This window comes from Arachis stenosperma, chromosome 5 (genome assembly GCF_014773155.1).
Source record: "Arachis stenosperma cultivar V10309 chromosome 5, arast.V10309.gnm1.PFL2, whole genome shotgun sequence".
In the NCBI taxonomy this organism is placed as follows: Eukaryota; Viridiplantae; Streptophyta; class Magnoliopsida; order Fabales; family Fabaceae; genus Arachis; species Arachis stenosperma.
The window spans coordinates 5,455,846-5,477,467 of record NC_080381.1 but is presented as its reverse complement, the minus strand read 5'-3'; the positions used below and the strand labels follow the sequence as shown (position 1 = coordinate 5,477,467).

Sequence of the window (21,622 nt, the reverse complement as noted above, 5' to 3'; positions counted from 1 at the left end):
TGGAAGAGTCGTATGCCGAGTTGCCACGTTGGATGCTAGGGGTATAGTTGACCATGGATGGGACGGTCACCGTGTTGAAGACCTCCTCTGTTCGACTTGGGGATCAGGTCAATGAGTCAACGGTGTACTTTCATCGTCTTTTCTGGATATTTCCACCTTGCATCGAGGCATTCTGGCATTGCAAGCCCCTCGTGAGTATTGACGGTGCCCACTTGTATGGCAAGTATGGAGGCATTTCGCCGTCCATAGCCTATGATGCTCGTCAACTAGTATCTCCGGATGAACAACAGCAGCAACCTTGGGAGAAGAATAAGGCTCCCACACAAACTGTATCGGATAAGGTAATGTTAAGTAAGACCATAAGAGTAAACATGAATGACTACTTGTAAGAGCAATAACTAAACGACTCACATCGCGGACATGCAATCTATCCAAAGAAAGGCGTGCAGACACCACTCTTTGATCCCCTGCATCGTTTCTTGGTAGATGTGTAGCCCACCTACAAGTTTCATTGAAATCATGTCATAATGAACAACAACACATGAAATTGAACAAGTTATGGATCGAAAATAATAAACTAAACCTGGATGCAAACGGAAATCCAAACACATCAAAACCACTAGGTCTCAAATTGGGAAACCTCTAAAAAATCCAAGAGTGTAGAAGCTGTAGTGGCCTGGCCAAGTTAACAACATTTTTGTTTGTCCCACGACAAAGACATCTATACAACCAGGCCAGTGCAGCTGAACCCCAGCTATGTCTACCCAAGTCGTCCATCGATGCCAAATAAGGCAACCAGCGAAGGTGAACCCGGTTTGCGTTCTTGTCTGCAAACAGCTGAGAGGACAACAACATCAGAATATAAGCACGCGCGTATATACGCACGGTCTCTTCACTAGCATCTGCTGGGAGAACGCGAAATCTCTCATGGAACCATGTGTAGCACACTGTCATCTGCTTGACTTTATTCTACGGAGGTAACTCCCCAAACAACTCGCAAAACCATACCCATGCGGGTCTTCCGTTCTCCATCAGATTCTCAAAGTCAGTCAGGAACCCACTAACGAGCTCCCCATCGATGGGCAAACCCAACTGATAAGCCACATCTTGCAAAGTGATAGTGCACTCCCCAAACGACATGTGAAAGGTGTGGGTCTCAGGACGCCACCTCTCAATGAATGCGCTAAGTAGAGGCTCATCAACCCAGAACCACTGACTGTTCAGCCTAGCCAAGTGATACAAGTCCGCGGTCTCCAGATACAGTATAATTTGGTCGTGTAAAGGCATATTCTGTTGTCTCCTGACACCGCTAATAACCCTAGTAGACTGTAAACTATGGATAAGAAAATCTTCAACATACGACCAATACTAATAACAACAAATATAATTTAAAAAATTATTATACACCCACATTGGTTTTCTATTTTCTCTAATAATAGTGATAAAAATAACAAAACAATGGCAATAATAATAACGACAATAACAATCTTTACTAAGAATGATAAGACTAACATTAATATGAATAATAATAACAATAGTACTAATAATAACAACAATAACAAAATTAACAATGCTAACAGGAATAATAATACTAACAACAACAATAATAATAATACTAACAACTCCCAATAATAATAATAGTAAGAACAACAACAATAATAATAATAATACTAACAACTCACATTAATAATAATAATAATAATAATAATAGTAATAAAGTTGTTTAACTAACCTCTTAGTCGATGTATCTAGCCATATGCACAACGCCATTTAACCGGTACATGCAAGCTTCATCTTCCATAACTCCACCACCCAACTGGTTCAAAACCTCAAAGCCTCCTCTATACCTCAGAGCTCCCCAATTCTCTCTCAACCACCCAACTTCACAAAATTTACTTTGCATCAAATGTGATCCGCCATAACTTACATCGGATAATGTATTTATAGTATCTCATGCATAAACCGTGATAGCCCACGAGATTTTATGCCACAATAATTTCTTCATAAACCGTGGCTACCACCAACGGTTTCTAGCAAGCGTTTTCCAAGCGTAATCCCTGGTAGGCTATCACGGTTTACGTTCAATTATTCATGCATGTAAACTGTGCTAGCTTACAGCGGTTTACGTATAAAATTAAAACCGTGATTACCCACTACGGTTTACATAAAAGCTAAATAGGACATACACGTAAGGAACTTCTAATTGTTGTATTTAGGTAAAACTTCCTCTCTTTTATTTTATATAAGTACATTGTCCATTATTATATTTTTTCAAAAAAGAGAAAAACTAATTATTTAAAAGTTAGGTGATATTATTGTGAAGTTAATAAATTATACTTATTTCATGGATTATTTTAGAATTTATACTTATATAAATATCTGTTCAAAGATTACTTAAGTAGGGTCAGTGAGATAGAAAAAAAAAACCAAAATCGATGAGCGTTAGGGCGTGTAGAAGTCGGCATTCTAGATAGGAGTAGTACTTGAAAGACTATTCTAACGTTCAAATTAGTGTGTAATCAAAATGGGCGACGAAAAATTGAAAAACATAGGTCATACTTTGAGGAGAGTTAAGCACTCCCTTTTTACATCGGATATTATTATTCTAGAATTTACACCTTGTGTTGGATGATATGAATTTGGAGGAAAAGAAAATAAAAGAAAAGAAAATGGGTGAAAAAAGTGATTTTCCTTCGTTTGAATCAACGGTGAAATTGGATGGAAAATACAAAAATGCATATAGGGTCCAAGTTAAAGTTTTCTCCTCAAAGTAGTGAAGAAAATTGATATTGGAATGAGAGTATAAGTAAAAATATAAATTTGCCCTTTCAATACAATTAAAAATACATTAAAAAATTTTGCCCTTTAAAAGACAGAAAAAAATAAATTCAAAAAAATGTTTATTATTAATAAAGATAATACATTAAAATTTTGAAATATAATTGGATCACTTTTTTTTGTTAGAAAAATAATTTAAATACATTAATATATTATAATTTATATATAAAATAGGTAAGAGTGTTAATGTAATTTTACTTAGTTATAATTTTTTCTCTTCTTATTTATTTTTTCATAAAAAAAAATTCCCTCTAATTTTTTTCTATTCATTTTCTTTTCATTCAAACAACATAAAAAAAAATTAATTTTTTCTTTTATTTTTTTCCTCTCATTTTCTTTCTTCTCATTTTCTTTTCTTTTATTTTTCATCTTCCATTACGGTTGCTTTCGATACTTGGCTTTTCATGTCAGGAGTCTGGTACAGTTCGGATCCTCTCAAAATTTCAAAAATTTCCTTAATTGTTAGTTTTGAAATCTTCCAAAAGTAAGGAGAATCATTAAAGGATTTGGCTATGGTGGTGAAAGTATTAAGTGATCCTTAAAGGACACTTTAATTTGATTTCAAATGTGTGGCTGTTGATCAATCGTACAGGTTGGTATGTGTTTTTATATTCTTATCCAAAGTTTACATTAATTATAAAGAAACATCAGTCATTAATGAAAGCATTGTTATTCAGATGCAATTAGGAAAGGGTTAAGTTTATGGACTTTTTGTAAGTATGTTCAAAATATCTCAGCTTCCACTGTTATGAAAGAGTAAGCCTCCCCTGAACTAAAGAAATCTACAACACCTCAACTCAGTATCACATTTCAACACAAAATTCACTTTACAACCCATTAAAACCGTGAAAAATAACCTCATGACATGTCTGTTTGCTCCAACAAAGGAAAGAAAATTAGCAAGGTGAAATATACGGCACTCATTAAAAATTAGGAGTTGTCGTTATAGGGTTTCCAATTCCTACATCAAACATTCATACAGCACAAAACTGCACTAACCTCGTGGATCTGAATCGTTGGATCTGGTGAATGGAAGGCGGAATAAAGAGATGTTAATATGAGTGTGCTGAGATTCAACCCTAGTCCGTTAGATCAAGTGGTCGAAGATACTCCTTTCCTGTTGCTCAGTCGAAGCCATTTCTCCCTGCAGCTGTTGTTTTTTCTTGTTCAATGGTATATGCCTTTTCACACGACGTCGTTTTGTTCGTTTCCAATGTTACAGTAGTCATCTAAATCATCAGCAAATTTATCTCCAAACACTTTTCTAAACACAGCTTTTGAACTAAATTAATATTTATAATTCAACCCCTATAATTTTTTTATTTTATAAAATCTCCCGTAGAGGACCACATTATTCTTTCCCTATAGTAGAATCAGCCATCATTAAATAACTCATAAACCAAACCATCTCAGTAAACCCACATCCATTTTGAACTGAAAAAATGAGTCCGTAATAATATCAAAATTTAAAATTAAGCCTATAAAATATAATTAAAATATATTTTTACATGAATACAATTATCGTAAAAAAATATATATAAACATAAAATATCAGTCACCAATCTTTATATTATAAAAGTAGGTATAAAATTGTAGAATAATTTCAACTCACTTCTAATTAAATTTATATTTATTATCAAAATGAGAATAAAACTACAAAATGCCATGATGATCGATGGACAATTAATTTTTAGTATTCATAAAAAGTTTGGTCCATAGAAAACAACTAGAAAATATTTATACTAGAAAAACATTTTTTAACTCATACAGATCAATTTCTTTTTTTATTTTTTTTAGTTTCCTTATTTTTTACCTTTTATATTTATAAAAGTAGGTTTAGTATACTTTTAAAGGTTCGTTTATCATTAATTTATGATTAATTTATAATTTAGATAACGTATATTAAAGTTATTATTAGTAAAAAAGTTTGGTTATTAATATATATAGAACGAATATAATAAAAATATAAAATATCTATATTTTTCATAAAAAGTGTCTTAATTATTAATCTTAAAATGTAAAAGGTGTCTCCCTATTTCTCACCCATTTCACAAGGTCTAATGGTCTACTACAGCATAATGGAACCTACTCTCCTCCTAGTGTCAGAGTGAGGTCCTGGACTATAATAAAAAATTAAAAACTAAAAAGAGGACAATAAACAACATAGAACACAGACTTTAAACGGTAATAGTGGGGAGAAAAAAGAAAACTATTTTATTTAATATTTATTAATTGTCATAATAATTAATAAATATTAAATAAAGTAAATAATGATTGTTTTTAGTTAATTTTTTAGTTATTAAATATTTTTGAATTTTAAATGAATGAAATAAAACTTGTAGCAAATTAAGTTTAATATGAAAGTTGGGATGGTGTAATATATATATATATATATATATATATATATATATATATATTATAATAGAATGATATAATATACTGTTATGATATTAGAATTTATCTTAATTAAAAAACATAATTAATCATTGCTGGAGCTTGAACCATTTAAAAAAAAATTGTTACTAACAATTTATATAGGATTCAGTATGTGGCTAGAATTGAGAGAGAGAAAAATTAAAAAAAACGCTATAATTGAGAGAGAGATTAAAGCCTCAAAGGTGAATGTTGCTTCACTTTATGCCCACGATCTCTCTATCAATGATCATCAGCTGGGAGGCATTTGGAAATCGTGATTAACGATTCCTATTTGTCACCCTTTTTAACATATATATTAAGGTTAGAAAAAGAAAGAGATATGTAAAGAAGGATATATATATATATATATATATATATATATTTTAAGAAATTCCCCTCTTAAAATTTTGGTTGTGGCAAAAACGAATGACTATAAGGTTAGACAAAGAAAGAGATATGTAAAGAGAAAAACGTGGCGCTTATATATAGATAAGCTTTTTTATACAATTTCGCTAGAAAATTAAGGGGATTTAGCTAACTCCTATCAATTTTTTAATGGGTTGGACTTTAATATTTATCTTAATAAAAATAAGTTAATATATATGAATATTTTTTTTGTTAAGTATTATAATATTTTTTTTCATATTAAATGAACGTTTTTTTATATATTTTTCAAATTTTTTTATTGTAAATATGAATGGCTTTATTTCTTTAAAAATTTTATAATTTTTTAATTTTATAGATATCTAATTATTTTTGCCAAAATATAACTGAATATTTCTTTTGTTAAATATTAGGATATTTTTTTCATATTAAATAAATATTTTTTTATATTTCTGTAATTGTTCAATAACAATTCGTACTCCACCACTCATTTCTTAAACAATTCCTAAAACTGAACCAAAACTAAGTGCAAGCCAGAGACCGATGGAATCACGATTTAACCGATTCGAAGGGAGATTAGATGTGATATAATCGCGATTTGACCGATTTGAAGACCTGCATCGCTTGCTGCAGGAGATGCTACAGAGGATCAATGCACGAGTGGATTCCATGGAGCAGGGCACTCCGATCCGTCACAAACGGAGTTCTCCGGCGTCGCACCAGGCTGCCAGTGGCTCGCAAGGGAGTAGAACCGCGGCGGAGCAGTGGAGAAAACTGGAACTCCGATTTTTCGCGGTGAGGATGCGATGACTTGGATTGAGCGTCTAGAGCAGTTCTTGCTCAGAGCGGTGCCAGAAGAGGAGTGGGTCACGGTGGCGATGTTTGCCATGGAAGGCCGTGCGTTCACGTGGTTCCGACGATAGGAATTGACTGCATCGACGCTGCAATAGTGGCAGTCCCTTCACGTGGCGTTACTGCATCACTTCCAACTTGAGAAGTTGCAGAGTCTTGGGTGAAGGCAGAGATAGAGAGGGCCTAACGGTGAAAGAGAGAGGGGTCTGTGTGTGTGGTTGTTGGAGGTGGATAGATTAATGTGGGTGAGAAGAGAAAGTTTTTTATAGGCTTTAGGGCTTGTTTGGGTGAGTTTTTAAGAAAAGATCTTTTTTTGAGTTATCTTTTTTTAAAAGATCTTATAAAGAAGTAAAAGTAATTTTTTGTTTGGATATCTTATATAAAAAAGTCTTTTTATCTATCAATTATGTTTGGGTATAACAATATAAAAGTACTTTTTTGTTTATTTATTACATGAAAAACATCTTTTTTTTTAAGAAAAAAAGATCTTTTAAAAAAAGATGTAGTGCATGTTTGGGCGCCATTATTTTGTTAAAAAAAGATCTTTCTTCAATGAAAAAAGATATTTTTTAATTTTTTAACGTGTTTGGCAAATTTCTAGTAGTAAAAGTAAAAGTACTAGTAAAATAAAAAAAGATATTTTTTGAAAAGCTGTAATTTACATCTTTTTTTAAAAGATCTTTTTTCCTTAAAAAAAAGATGTTTTTCATGTAATAAATAAACAAAAAGTACTTTTATATTGTTATACCTAAACATAATTGATAGATAAAAAGACATTTTTACATGAGATATCCAAATATAAAATTACTTTTACTTCTCTATAAGATCTTTTAAAAAAAGATAACTCGAAAAAAGATCTTTTCTTAAAAACTCACCCAAATAAGCCCGTAAATTACAGCTTCTCAAAAAAGATCTTTTTTTTTTATTTTACTAGTGCTTTTATTTTTACTACTAGAAATTTGCCAAACACGTTAAAAAATAAAAAAAAAAAGATATTTTTTCATTGAAAAAAGATCTTTTTTTTTTTTTACAAAATAATGGCGCCCAAACATGCACTTAATTATATTTACTTAATAAATTTTAAATTTTGAGAAAAAACCCTAAACAGCTCCTGCCAATTACCTCAAAAGACAACGAGGCTCTTGACAAAAAAAATATTCAATCCGATCCTTGAGTTTTACTTTTATAGGACTGATTAGCTCTTGTGCGAAAAAAGTCAATGTTATTTTTTTAGCACAAAGATTAATAAGTCCCAAAAAACAAAAGTCAGGAATTGAGTTGAGTATTTTTTAAATTTTAAATTTAAAAAATTTAAAATTAATTCTTAATAATTATAATTAATTGAATTGTTTACTTCTTGACTAGTTAGACACTTTATTTCTATACTTTTTCTTTTTTTATATTATTAACTAACCACGAGTGTATTTTTTAATGAGTAATGTTATATAGCCAGTAAATATGATTATTTTTTTGTCGGTAATAATTTGTATCTCTATTTACAGGATTTTACATATAAAAAATATATAATTTATACTTATATTTATTAAAATTTACACACATGATAATTTAATATTTATGCTACTTATATTTATCAGAACTTACACACATGATAATTTTGTATTTATTCTAGTTAAATAATAGTAAAAATACTAAAAATTGATAAATCTCAAAATTTTTTCTTTAATTATTAAATATTTTAAAATTTTTCTCATAAAAAATCGTAACTAATAATTTACTTTTCAAAAATTTTTCTCTATAGAAATCGTTACTAAAGATTTTTTTTAAAGAAAAATTTTATCCTTAGGAATCGTCACCTACATTTCCTATTTGATTTTTTGTCCTTTTTAAAATTGATACTCATGATTTATATTTACACTAACTATTCCTCTTATTTACGTATTACACAAAAATATGATAATATTAACGTAAATTACACCTTATTTTAAAGATGATTTTTTATAAATAATAATTATAAGAATAGTTTTTTATAAAAATATTTTAAAATTTAAAATAATAATAAATATAATAAAAGAAGAATAATTTAAGCATTTAAAACCTTATTTCAAGCATTTATTCGATAAATCTTACCAAATCCATTCTTAAACTCATATGGGCTTGTCTTCTTTTTTTTTGGTCATTTAGGGCTTCTTAATTTGGTTAAGTAGCCATCCTTTGTTTTACTGTTTATTTTTTAAATTATAAATGGAAACCTACTTACAATAAGACAAACAGGATCATAAAACTGGCAGCAGACTGTATACATTGGGCAACCCAACCAAAAACCCAAACTAATATATGTAATGTAGACATTTACAGGGTCTTAGGGCGATGACAGCCAGGACCCCCAAAAAATTCCGAAGCCAGGTTCCAGACCCAAAAAAAAAAAAAGAGTTTAATTTTTTATTTCTTAATTTTTTACTTAAGGAGTTATTTCTGTTGACTGTTATATTTACTAATATATTAATAAGAATTATTATAAATTAAATATATAATAACAAAAAATAATCGAGATGATAAATATTTAATATTCTAAAAAAAGTTTTGAATTGGAATCGTTAAAACAATAAAATATATATTTTATATATAATAAAAAATATTTTAAGAAAAAAATTGTATATCAAATTTTTCTTATATATTCTTTATATAATAGATAAATAGATATTAAATTTTCAAAAAATATCATTAACAAAAACTCATTATTTATTAATAGGTAATCTTATATGTATAAATATTTTGGTAATTAAATTTAATTAAATTATTATAAGTATATATAAGAAAAATGTGTATATGTATTATTACTTTTTTTTTCACGTTTTTTCAGCACAACAAATTTTATTAGAAAGTACAAAAATTTATCAACATAGCACAATTTTTTTTGTAATACACAAATTTTTGCATATAACAAAAATTTTATCGAAATAACAATTTTTTTACGTAGTACAAAAATTTTTGCATATACCATCAGATTTGTCATTGAAAAAGAACAAGTAGAATATGCTTTTGAGTAAGAGTGAAAAACTGTCGTAATAGAAGTAGAAGAAATAGAACCAAACAGAAATAGAGTAAATGCTGACGTCAGAACAAAAGCGAGAGGTTACAGATGTGAAAGGTATGGACCCAAAGTCAAAGAAAGATGCGGTAATAGTGGTGAACTGGTAGAGAATACTATCATCCTTGAACTCCAAGAGACAAATGGCGCATTGAGCGTACTTCTTTTTCTTGTGGAGATTCTTGACGGAGGAATAAGAGAAGGTGGAAAATTCGTCAAGGAGGGAACGGGTGGTAATGTGGTGGCAAATTAGGGATGGTGGTTGTGGTGATGGTTTATGAAATTAGGAATGAGAAGAGATGTATGAAAAGATGAAGACCCTATAGAAGTTAGTAATAAGAATTTGGATCCTCTAAATTTTGAATTTTCAACTTAGAGAATAAAGTATGATTTTTTACTATTGAATAATTATTTTCTCATGTTTTTTCTTGGCCCTATCTATAAAATAAATGGTGAGAGACTACACTTTACTTTCTAAATTAAAATTCAAAATTTAAAAGATCCAAATCCTAGTAATAATATGGTATTATTGATGATGTCACATAATATTAGTTGTGTCACATTAACAGTTGACTCGATAAAAATAGACTGAAAGATTAATATATCATTCGAAAATCAATTTAAAAAATTAAATTAGTGCAATCAAATTTTAAGAGGTGAAATTTGTGTACGAATTAAATCTAAAAGACTATTTTGTAGAATTAGTGTAGTTTATTAACCCTTTCAAAAAAGAAATGTACTAGTTTAGTAACAAACTGTCAAGTTGAATTTGGCGCTACCAACTTCCGCGCGAAAAACCCTTCTTCACTCTTTTCTGTTTCCCCCCTGCCCAAAAAGAAAAAAGAAAAAAAAAATGGTTCAATTTCACGAGCACGTCATCACAGAGCTTCTAGAAGATATCAATGGCGGATTGGTGGTGCTCTCCTCCGGTCTCTCGCTGTCGAAGCTGGTGTCTTCCCTTCTCCTCCTCCACACTCATTCAGAGGGAACACTCCTCATCCTCTCCCCTTCTTCCGCCACTCTTAGGTCCCGAATCACCTTCAATCTCAAAACCCTAAACCCTCAATTCACCCAAATCCCCTCCGAGATCACCGCCGAACTCCCCGCCCACCACCGCCACTCCCTCTATTCCTCCGGCAACATCTTCTTCATCACTCCCAGGATTCTCATCGTAGATCTCCTCACCAACAAGATCCCCACATCCATGATCTCCGGAATCATCATCCTGAATGCGCATTCTCTCAGTGAAACCTCCACCGAGGCCTTTATCATCCGAATTTATCGATCACTGAACCGTGGCGGTTACGTCCGGGCTTTCTCCGATAAGCCGCACGCGATGGTGTCCGGGTTCGCGAAGGCGGAGCGGACAATGAAGTTCTTGCATGTGCGGAGGCTGCACCTTTGGCCAAGGTTTCAGGTCTACGTGTCGCAGGAGCTGGAAAGGGACCCGCCGGAGGTGGTGGACATCAGGGTTCCGATGAGCAGGTACATGGTGGGGATCCAGAAGGCCATTGTGGAGGTCATGGATGCTTGCTTGAAGGAGATGAGGAAGACCAATAAGGTCGACGTGGAGGATCTGACGGTGGAGAACGGGTTGTTCAAGTCGTTTGATGAGATAGTGAGGCGCCAATTAGACCCAATTTGGCATACTCTGGGGAAGAAGACTAAGCAACTTGTTTCGGACCTTAAGACATTGAGGAAACTGTTGGATTATCTTGTCAGGTGCAGTTTCTCTGTTAATTATATGTTTGATTGCATGTACTCTATTCATACAATCGTGGAGGTCTAAGATATAAGAAACATATTATTTGAATACCAAATGGGAAATCAAAATTGATACTTGAATAAAAGGGATAAAATTAAGAGAAAAATTGGTTCTTAGGGTGAGGTATTCCTACTTATTTCTATGGTACAAAAATGGAATATACTCTGAATATTTTTAACAAATGGGTACTAGTGAGGATTGACATGCTATTTAGGTACTTAGTTATTTTACATGAATGACGATGAAACAGTCTAATTTTAATATCTTTAATTTATGTTGCAATTGAAATCTTTAGGATTTTATTTTATTTTTATATATCTGAGGATTATGTTGCTTGTAATAGGAACTGATTGAGTAGCTTCCATTTGTTAGGTATGATGCAGTAACTTACTTGAAATACCTGGATACGCTAAGAGTGTCCGAGAGTTTTCGATCTGTTTGGCTATTTGCAGAGGCAAGTTATAAGGTTTTTGACTTTGCAAAGAAACGTGTTTATCATCTTGTGAGGTCGGACGGTACAAAAGTAAGTGAAGTGAACAAGAGTGCTAAAAACAAAAAGAGGAAGGTTAAGGAGGATAACAAAGACAGTGAAGAAGGTAAGAGATTGTGGGGTTGTGTTGTTTGTTTCTTCATTCCAGCATGAATTGTGTCTCTGTTATAGCGCTTCATTATGCACCCACAATAACAAACATTATAACATGAAAAGAGGGAGAAATGTGATTGAGGTTTCCCCATTCAAACTTACGAAGGTTGGCTTTTTCTTTTGTCATAAATTTCTATGTGATTGCTTTTACAGCAGATGATGGGACTTCTTCAAGTTCGAATGCCGGCTTAGTTTTGGAGGAAGTCTTGGAAGAAGCACCAAAATGGAAGGTCTTACGTGTGAGTCAGTGAGTTCCAATTCTAAAAAGTCTTTGGGTTATATACTTATATTCCTTTTTACTTGATTTTATAACCGAGACCGACATTAATTTATTGTTTCAAATTGGATAACCTGAAGTCCTGAAGTAGTTTAAAGAAAAGTAGTTAGTTAAATTTCATGAACTTTTCTTGGTGTTGGGATTTATGCTGAATTTTAGTATCCTGTCATTATAGGAGATTCTTGAGGAAATAGAAGAAGAAAGGCAACGGCAAGGCAGGTTAACAGAGGAATTATTGGCTGAAGGTAAAGACACTGACAATGGCATTGTATTGGTGGCATGTAAGGATGAACGATCATGCCTGCAGATTGAAGAATGCATTTTCAAAAGCCCACAAAAGGTTGGTCCCCCACCCCCACTTCTCTTCTCAATCAATCATATGTCACATTATCAAGTGTATTCTGTGTTGCAATATTTCTACCAGTTCATTTTAATATAATGCTGATGTAAAAGGTTGATAGTTAGTAAGTTTTGATGAAGCTGACTTTGTTATCCTATCTGCCACTTGTTTTTCACTATCTGTGAAGGTCATGAGTGAAGAATGGAAAAAGTACTTGCTAAGCAAAGTACAGCTGCGTGATATAGTGCATAAGAAAAAGAAGCCAAAAGATCCCAAAGGTTTTGGGATTCTTGATGGAGTTACTCCCATAGCACCTGCTCAGAATGCGGAAACCAGCAGCATTAGTAAGCAGGAGCATGATGCACTTCTCGCAGCAGCATCAGGACTAAGAGGTCTTGCTGAAAATGACTTTGAAGATCCTCCTCAGCCAGATTTGGGTGGACGGGGTCGTGGAAAAGGAAAGAGAAAAGTAGGGAATAAAAAGGGTCCAGTCATTAATGATGTCTCTGAAGTACAAAGTGGTAGTAGAGAGGCTTCCACTAGTTATAAAGCTGAGACATCTGTAGACAACATGGTCCTTAGAAAGCATAAAAATCCTGATACTACAACAGCAAATGCAAATGCAAAGCCATTACCACCAGTACAGTTTTATGCCTTAGAAAGTGATCAGCCTATACTGGATATATTAAAGCCCTCTATAGTCATTGTTTACCATCCAGACGTGGCCTTTGTTAGGGAAATAGAAGTTTACAAAGCTGAGAATCCCTCAAAAAAGTTGAAAGTATATTTTCTATTCTACGAAGATTCTACTGAGGTTCAGAAGTTTGAGGCGAGTATACGTAGAGAGAATGGAGCATTCGAATCTTTGATAAGACAAAAATCTATGATGATGATTCCAGTTGACCAGGTTTGTTTAGTTTTTCTGTGTTTCCTTTTTCTTTTCTCATGTTGATTCTTGGGTCCACTAGAAGCGGTTGCCTTCAATAGAGCTGGTGGCAAATTTTCAAATACTTGATTTGCTGATTGCATTCCTGTGTTTTCCTTTTTTTTGTGTCTGGGCATTCTGCATGCTGTCAATCAGGGTGGACATTGTTTGGGAATGAATTCTACTTTTGAGTCAGATTTAAGTACTTCTCAAAATTCAATGACCAGAAGAGCTGGTGGGAGAAAGGAGGTTGATAAAGAAATGCAGGTTCGTGATCTTTATTTATTTATTTTGGTAGGATGTATGATCCATGTCTTAAAAACTTATAAGTTGGGAATCTAACAGGTCATTGTAGACATGCGAGAGTTCATGAGCAGTCTTCCCAATGTTCTTCATCAGAAGGGAATGCGCATCATTCCAGTGACACTAGAAGTTGGTGACTACATCCTGTCACCATTAATTTGCGTGGAAAGAAAAAGTATTCAAGATCTCTTTATGAGCTTCACATCAGGTCGTCTATACCACCAGGTGGAGACAATGGTGCGATATTATAGGATTCCTGTTCTGTTGATAGAGTTTTCACAGGATAAGAGCTTTTCATTCCAGGTTTGCTGACCACAAAACAACTCTATCTGTCCTGCTTTTTACTGGTTTCTTCTTGTATTCCCATTTCAAAGAGTGCTTGGTAATCCTGACAATTGACAAAGACCAATTTCTGGGCATGGAAGATCTTCATTGGCAACAGAAAGTATTGTTGGTTGATGGTATCTTTGTATACAATACATAGCTATCAACCATGTATAATCACATCATGAAAATTATTTGACATAATAATATAGTTGCTTCAATGTAAACATTTTAATTTAACATGTATAAAGATTAATCTCATTTAAATATACAGTAGTCCACTCATACTTAATAGATTACGCATTTTGTTTTGTGGATTCATGCATTATATTTATTCGTGGATATATTTGCAGTCTGCAAGTGATATTGGTGATGATGTGACACCAAATAACATTATATCAAAGCTGTCATTGCTTGCTCTACACTTTCCACGGCTACGAATTATCTGGTCTCGAAGTTTGCATGCAACTGCTGAAATATTTGCTGCACTGAAGGCAAATCAAGATGAACCGGATGAAACAAAAGCTATGAGAGTGGGTGTCCCCTCTGAAGAAGGAATCGTGGAGAATGACGTAAGGTAAGTTGCTTTTCTATATTTGAATCTTGAAAGCTTGATTGGAAGTGGATCACATAGATCTCCAACTTATAAATTCTGGTAATTGAACATAGCAACTTGCTTTTTACCATAATAATGAATACATCATTCTATGCATTTATACTTAGTAGTACATTAGTGAGTTGGTATATGCTGGTTCATTTTATATTTATGTGCACACTGGAATTCTTTTGTTGATTGCTGGGTCACAGAGCTGAAAATTACAACACGTCGGCTGTGGAGTTTCTAAGAAGACTGCCAGGCGTTACAGATTCAAACTACAGGGCCATAATGGATGGATGTAAGAGCTTGGCTGAACTTGCGCTTCTTCCTTTGGAGAAGCTAGCCGAATTAATGGGTGGTCATAAAGCTGCTCGGACTCTCAGAGAATTTCTTGATGCTAAATATCCAACTCTGTTGTGATAATTCATTTGTACAAAGCTTTCAACAATTTTATTCAAGTCGGTTTGTAAGGTCTTTCCCATTGGTGGAAAATGGGTCATTAAATTATTAAAATTTTTCTCGTTCTTACTCGTGTCATGTTCAGTATTCGATTGTAATTTAAAATATTGTATTACTTAAATATTCTATTATAATTCTGTTAATAATTGTTTGCTTAGTTCCTTTTGGACAAGTGATATGATCATATGAAATCCTACAAGGATCAACCATATAGACTCTAAGCCCTGACTTGTGAAATTCCCTACCTTCCCCACCTACCACAGCTGGTATCAATAACTACCTTCCTTAAACAGTCATCCGGTGCAAGATTCTTAAAGGCTAAAGCTTACTCATGGTGTCATAACTCATAATCATATTGCTTTCTATGAATACTACTTTGCTTGTTGCAGCTATATTATATAGGGTGTGAAGATTCTGAATACACAAGGAACTTTTTATATCATTTATAGTACTCATAGGTGCTGAAATTACATATATTGTTTACTAGTTATATCTCTAATATGAATACAGTATTTATATTTCACACAATGTACGTTACACATATGTATAAAGAGATGTATGTTATTTATACTCATTTTTTCCCTCAATTATCAAGTTCATATATACCTTTTGCTAATTTCATTATTAGATATAGTATAATATTCAATAAATCATATTCTATTTAATATACAAAATACTAATTTGTACGTGCTACATTTTTTTTCCTTTCTGCTTTTGCATTTAAGCGGCAACTAATTGATGTAATTAATAAGTGTGCTTTATTCCATCGATCACTTCAACTAGACACCACTTGAATGCCTTGGTTTGTAATTCTAAATTGGAAGTGCCTGAATTCACTTGATCATCACTTTCAACTTTCTCATTCTCCTCCTCATGATAAGTGTTATGAATACCACAGAGAACATAGAACATGGTAATAAAAAACATGCCTATATAGCAAACCTTTGGTAAGATAGGATCTTCAATGTGGTCATTAGGAAAACATTAAGGAAGATTGACATAGCAGCTGGCCAAGGCATAAATGGCAAATACCAATAACAATAATCAACATGGTCGCATGATATGATGATGATGGCACCATGTTATTGTTATTACTACTATTACTATTATTCATCTTGTGTTGGAAAACAATGGAAGGCCCCACCATTGGTGGTTGAATTTCCATGAAGTGTAAGAAATTATTTTGCTTACCCAAAAAGAGTGTGGCGGTGGAAGGGTGCACTTTGGCTAACCAAGTAGGTAGCAAACGAGTCCTTGCTATGACACACAAATATCTGGCTTGTCCTAACATGGCTACCACCACCTCATATCCTTGTCATTGCCATTGAATATGATGCTTTATCTGATATCTAATTAAATTAATTGCTACATTTCTAAATCAATCTAATTAATCTTATAGTTGTAGCTAGCTAACCTTGTTGTAAGGAAGCATGAAGCAAAGAGACAGAGCCATTAGGCAATAAAGCAATAGGGAGGCTCTTTGAAGCGTCTTTGATTTCTTCTGCCTATGTAGCTGCAGTACACTATAGCAGCTCCATCAATAACACCTCTTACACCAAAAGGGTCAATATATAATCATCTAATCTAATGTGTAAACCTGTTCTCACAATAAACCATAACATAATTAATAAAGAAATTTAACTTGAGAATATATAGGGTGGTCCATTATAATATTATATTATTACGAATATATATCCACTTGTCACAATGAGAAACTAAACCTCATAATCCTAAATTTAATTATAGAATAGTTAGTAACACGCTTGAACATATTTTCCTTTTTATCTGTTTATTTATTTGAAGGGACAAATTACATAGCTCTAAACCGAAGAGACTAGAGGCATGCATTATATATGTGCTGATATATAATAACTAGTAGTGGAGTTTGTGATATATACTTTCCAATCTGATTGGAGCTTAATAAGTTACACCCAAGAGAGCAGTAATGTAATAATTAAGAAGCAGATTAATGTAGTAATCCAAAAGATTCATTAGCATAGACATCATCCTTTAATAATGAGGCGTGCAAGCATCCTATTTCACATTTCATCTCTTTAGATTCCCTGATCACAGATAATATCCCAAATGACTTGCTTAGCTTGTTCACAAAACAAGATGATGTTCTCGTCATTTTTTCTTCTTTTGGTCGATAACCTTTCTGTTATTGGTCATAAGTACTGACAACCTCAAAATATGACATTATCCTTACTATTAAGTATTGACTACCATATATAGTCACAAGTATCTGAAAATCTATTCAGTTGGGCCTTGGTGTGTTCATACAAGAATTTCCCTTTCGTACAATTTACTTCTTACCCATTTCAGGTGAGTTGAAGTATATGAATTAAATAGTATCATTGTGTTTTATCATATATCATGTTTACAATGAAATCTATTATATATGAAACTCTTTTGATTATTTTGTATGTTATCTTTTTAGATCTATTTTTCATTGCATGTTATATAATCTTTTTCAATAATAGATACTGTCCTAATTTTCTTTCTTATATTTCCATTCCTTATTCATCCATATATTTAATTGTTCATCTTTCTAAACATCACATCAACATGCCTAAATATCTTTACTTATGATAGGATGCTTTATTTAATTTTCACTTCTGTATCAATATTTTCCCCCCTCCTACCAAATTTAGGTTTCATATATTCTATCTTAATGATTAGCATTGAAGTGAAATAAAAAGTTTTTTTTTTCTTGGTTCAATATTTCCAAATCCCCCTCCCAAATAAATAAATAAATTGGAGAAAGTACATATTGCCAGTTCACTAAAAGATTTTCCCTTTTGCCGCTATTCCTTGACTACATGAACATTTTAAAATTATATAAGAGATTCACCTAAATTTTGCATGGTGTTGAAGGGAAAATGCTGCTTATGTAAAAGTGTAGATTATAATAGAAGCAGAAATCTTCTCATAGATAATGGAAGATTACAATAAAAGTTTAGCTTGCTGTTTAGTATGAGATATGTATGTATGATTTGCTGAAATTCTAATAGACAATGCAATTTGTTTGTTAATTAGTTTTGCACATGTTGTCTAAGAAAGGAGTCACTCTATTACAAGAAACACAGATTTTAACTTGAAAACACAGAAACATGCTTCACTCTTCTTCATTAAGATGAAAAGTAAGAAAACAGATCAGAACAGTACTGCATTAAGAAAAACATGAGACAAAGGGAACTGCAAAAGAATCAAATCCATTAATCTTGTTTGAGAGTGTTTGAGTTCTGATCCTGCCAAGTTGCTTGCCATTGTTTGTCATAGAATGTAGTCTCTTCCCACAGCTTCTTAAGAGTTTCAATGTCCTCATTCTTTCGGATCAGAAGTACTCCGGCAACTGCTACGAACAAAAGAGTCTTGCAAAAGAAGTTATTCGTCTGGTCGACTAGGCCAACTCCGGTCAAGCTATCGACGAAATAGGCCATAAAGAATCCTATCATTGCAGCGCGACCTGCGTGAAACTCGGAAAAACAAAGATTTCTATAATCATGCTGGCTCAAAAAACTTCTTTATCCCATCGAAATCAAGTACTAAGTACTAACCATTAAGTTGCTCAGCTTCTGGGAGATGGAACCTTTTCATCCATGCCCACCAAGGTATAATGGAGGTGTCGAAAACTACAGGGTTTTCGTTACTGGATGATTCCGGATTGTCCTCAAGCCATTTCCTCCTACTAGCCTCTGAAAAACATTATTAGAAAAAGATCTACAACATATGAACACCACATCTTCTATCAATTTGGTAATCTTGATAAGTTTCTGGCATGTATATATGACACGGAAACTCCAATTCCTATGGCTATCAATATCGTTCTCAAAACTCAAAACATGTTTACATATGATCTTGTTTGTTATAGTCTAATAGATCTCCAATGCTTCAGAGTAATCTAGAAAAAGGACACATTAGACATTACACAATCTTTTAACAAGTAGTATCAGATGTTACTGAAAAAGATTCACTTGAAAGATGTTACACAACAAATTGAAATCAGATTCTACTTGGAACCCCAGCAAAAGAAAGTTTTGACTAACAGATAGAAATTTCAGCTAGTGATCCAAATTCTTTGCAGTTGGCAGCATGCATTGGAGGAGAATCATGAGGGTCATTTAGATTTCAGCATTTAACAAGTCAGAGTTATGAAACAAACTAGAAATTAAGATGGATGAAGTTACCAGCATCAATAACAGAGTCCCAATCAGTGTTGCCATTCTTCTGAAACTGGCTGAGGTCCCAAGTGCCTCCAACCCATCTTGGGTCTCCAAAAGGATTCACTTCCGGGATCTTTGTGGTGGTCGGCGCCACCGCAGCAACAGAGCCATTGCCCTGCTCCGGCGACGGGGATGGTTCAGTGGCAGCTTCACTGATAAGTGAAGACTTGAAGGGAGAGAAGTTGGTGGTGTGTGAGAGAGTGGTGAGGAAGAGGGGATTGCGGCGGTTGGTGAGAGTGGAAGTTGTGGCTGGGAAGTGAGTTGGAGGAGAAAAGGAAGCCATTGCAGTTTGCAGGTGTGAGTATGAGTTTGTGTGGCTATGCTCAGCCTTACAAATACAAATTCTTACAAGCATTTATTTTATTTAGGTAATTAGGTGGCTGCTTTTTTTTTTTTACTGGACAAACGAATAAGGAGATCACTTTAGTAAAGACATTCAAAATGTCTTTTTTTAAAGACGTTTATATTATTATATGTGTCATGTTGTTATTGAATATTTTTATTAAATTAATTAATAATTTATTTTTTAATAAATTAGAATAAAATCGATTTATTATAGTAATAATAATAAATTCAAGTGTATGCATTATAAATATATCCCTAACTTTTTGTTTTGCGGACATTTAAATTCCTAAAAATTTAAAAACACAATTAGATTCCTAAAAAAAATTGAATTTATTGTTATTGTTATAAAAAAATCGGTTTTATTCTAATTTGTTAAGAAATTCAAAAATAACCAATTCATTAATACGTTCAACAATAATGCGACACGTAAGTATCTTTACAAAAAGACGTTTTATGCGTCTTTATAGGAGCATCCCCAAAAATAAATCAATACCTTACGTTTTAGTTTGCAGAGATTTAAATACTTAAAGATTTTTTAATTTTTTTAAAATTTAAATATATAAATTTTTGAGTTTAATTTATCCTATTTTAAAAAGTTTTGCATGTATGTATTTGTATCAATTAAAAATTATGTTTAATTTTTTTGTTGAGTCTGACAAACGTAAGTGAATATGAAAAATCGATATATTTAAATTTTAAAAAAGTCAAATATTTAAATGTATTTTTAAATTTTAAAAGACTTAAATATTCACAAATCAAAAAATAAAAGATTTATTTTTCTTTTTTTTTAACCATGAAAGTTTGATAATTTTATCAAGAGTAAATTATCAAAAGCATTCTGTAAAATTTCTTTGCCATTATTACAAGAGAAATGTTCAAAAAAATTTAAAACGTAAAAGTACTTTGACAGTATCTAAACTCTATTTTTGTTGTGGTCCTTTTGCTATATCTGAAACCTTTTATCCTATGAATCTTTAGGGGCATTAAAAATGGATTATTTTGATAAATGAGTTCATCAAATAAAATTTTTATAAGTACTGAACTTAATTAAAAAATATTATTTATTTTTTATTTTATTTTATTTTAATTATTTTATAATAAAAAAATGAATAAAAAACAAAAATCACCCTAGCAAAAACTACAAGAATTACCATTAATCAATGAACTCAGAAAAACCGTTGGTTTGCTACCTACAACCGCTAGAAGTAGACAGGTATAAATGAGTTTGGCATATTACTTAATATTTTTATGCCTATTTATTTTCTTTACACTCCAGAAGTAGGACACGTATAAATGTGTTTGGCAATAATTTGACTTAATATTTTGATGCTTATTTATTCGTTATGTTTCCCAATTTAAACCTGATAAGCCCTAAAGAGTGGCAAATGGACTAAAATTCGTCAGATTGATTTGTATAATTTGACAGTAAAAATAAGTCCTAAAAATTTAAAATCGTCCTAAGAAAAAAGTTTGTTTAATTCGCATTGTTTAATCTATAAGTTTTGACGAATTTTAAAAGAGTGAATAAATTTGTCTATTGAATCTGTCATTTTATAATTTTATTTTAAAAAATTTAGTTAATAATTATATTTATTAGATATTTAAAATTATAAAAATTTTAATATTCATAAATTTAATAATTATAATTTTTTAAAAATTATAAATTTATTAAAATATTTGTAAAATTATATATATATTTAATATTTAATGACTTAAAAAAAAACAAAAATTAATAAGTTTAACTGACCAACTTATCAATCTATCATTAAATAAAATCAGATAAAAATTTAAAACTGTCTCACTAGACGAAATAGGACAGAACGATTAACCTATTTTATACCTCTACTGGTAATATATTTCGTCTTTTAAATTTATAGCT

At 32.1% G+C, this 21,622-nt stretch overlaps 2 protein-coding genes across 3 annotated transcripts; one reads left to right on the top strand and one right to left on the bottom strand.

Moving 5' to 3' along the window:
* Nucleotides 1-10,308: 10,308 nt before the first annotated feature.
* LOC130979274 (DNA repair endonuclease UVH1) lies at nucleotides 10,309-15,544 on the top strand. 2 transcript variants are annotated; one of them, XM_057902679.1, is made up of 9 exons: nucleotides 10,309-11,260; nucleotides 11,676-11,899; nucleotides 12,103-12,185; nucleotides 12,399-12,563; nucleotides 12,751-13,470; nucleotides 13,645-13,755; nucleotides 13,834-14,094; nucleotides 14,469-14,692; nucleotides 14,923-15,544. In XM_057902679.1, exons 1-9 carry the CDS (start codon nucleotides 10,392-10,394, stop codon nucleotides 15,131-15,133), a joined length of 2,868 nt encoding a protein of 955 aa, XP_057758662.1. In that variant the 5' UTR covers nucleotides 10,309-10,391; the 3' UTR covers nucleotides 15,134-15,544. The 2 variants fall into 2 exon arrangements, with proteins under 2 accessions (XP_057758662.1, XP_057758661.1); XM_057902678.1 differs by having other exon boundaries at nucleotides 12,100-12,185.
* Nucleotides 15,545-18,123: 2,579 nt separating this feature from the next.
* LOC130979808 (light-harvesting complex-like protein 3 isotype 1, chloroplastic) lies at nucleotides 18,124-19,716 on the bottom strand. Its single transcript, XM_057903355.1, has 3 exons — nucleotides 19,363-19,716; nucleotides 18,733-18,870; nucleotides 18,124-18,641 (listed from the first exon to the last, which is right to left on the bottom strand). The coding sequence occupies exons 1-3, from the start codon at nucleotides 19,679-19,681 to the stop codon at nucleotides 18,391-18,393; spliced, it is 708 nt and encodes a 235-aa protein (XP_057759338.1). The 5' UTR covers nucleotides 19,682-19,716; the 3' UTR covers nucleotides 18,124-18,390.
* Between the last annotated feature and the right edge of the window lie 1,906 nt (nucleotides 19,717-21,622).

What these genes read in the sequence shown, in the direction of transcription:
- LOC130979274 (XM_057902678.1), top strand. Translation starts at nt 10,392, where the DNA reads ATGGTTCAATTTCACGAGCACGTCATCACAGAGCTTCTAGAAGATATC. An exon ending in CAAAATGGAAGGTCTTACGT is followed by an intron (nt 12,186 to 12,398) that starts GTGAGTCAGTGA and finishes CTGTCATTATAG; the next exon opens with GAGATTCTTGAGGAAATAGA. An exon ending in ATAAGAGCTTTTCATTCCAG is followed by an intron (nt 14,095 to 14,468) that starts GTTTGCTGACCA and finishes ATATATTTGCAG; the next exon opens with TCTGCAAGTGATATTGGTGA.
- LOC130979808 (XM_057903355.1), bottom strand. Translation starts at nt 19,681, where the DNA reads ATGGCTTCCTTTTCTCCTCCAACTCACTTCCCAGCCACAACTTCCACT. An exon ending in GGACTCTGTTATTGATGCTG is followed by an intron (nt 18,871 to 19,362) that starts GTAACTTCATCC and finishes AATGTTTTTCAG; the next exon opens with AGGCTAGTAGGAGGAAATGG. An exon ending in AGAAGCTGAGCAACTTAATG is followed by an intron (nt 18,642 to 18,732) that starts GTTAGTACTTAG and finishes AGTTTCACGCAG; the next exon opens with GTCGCGCTGCAATGATAGGA.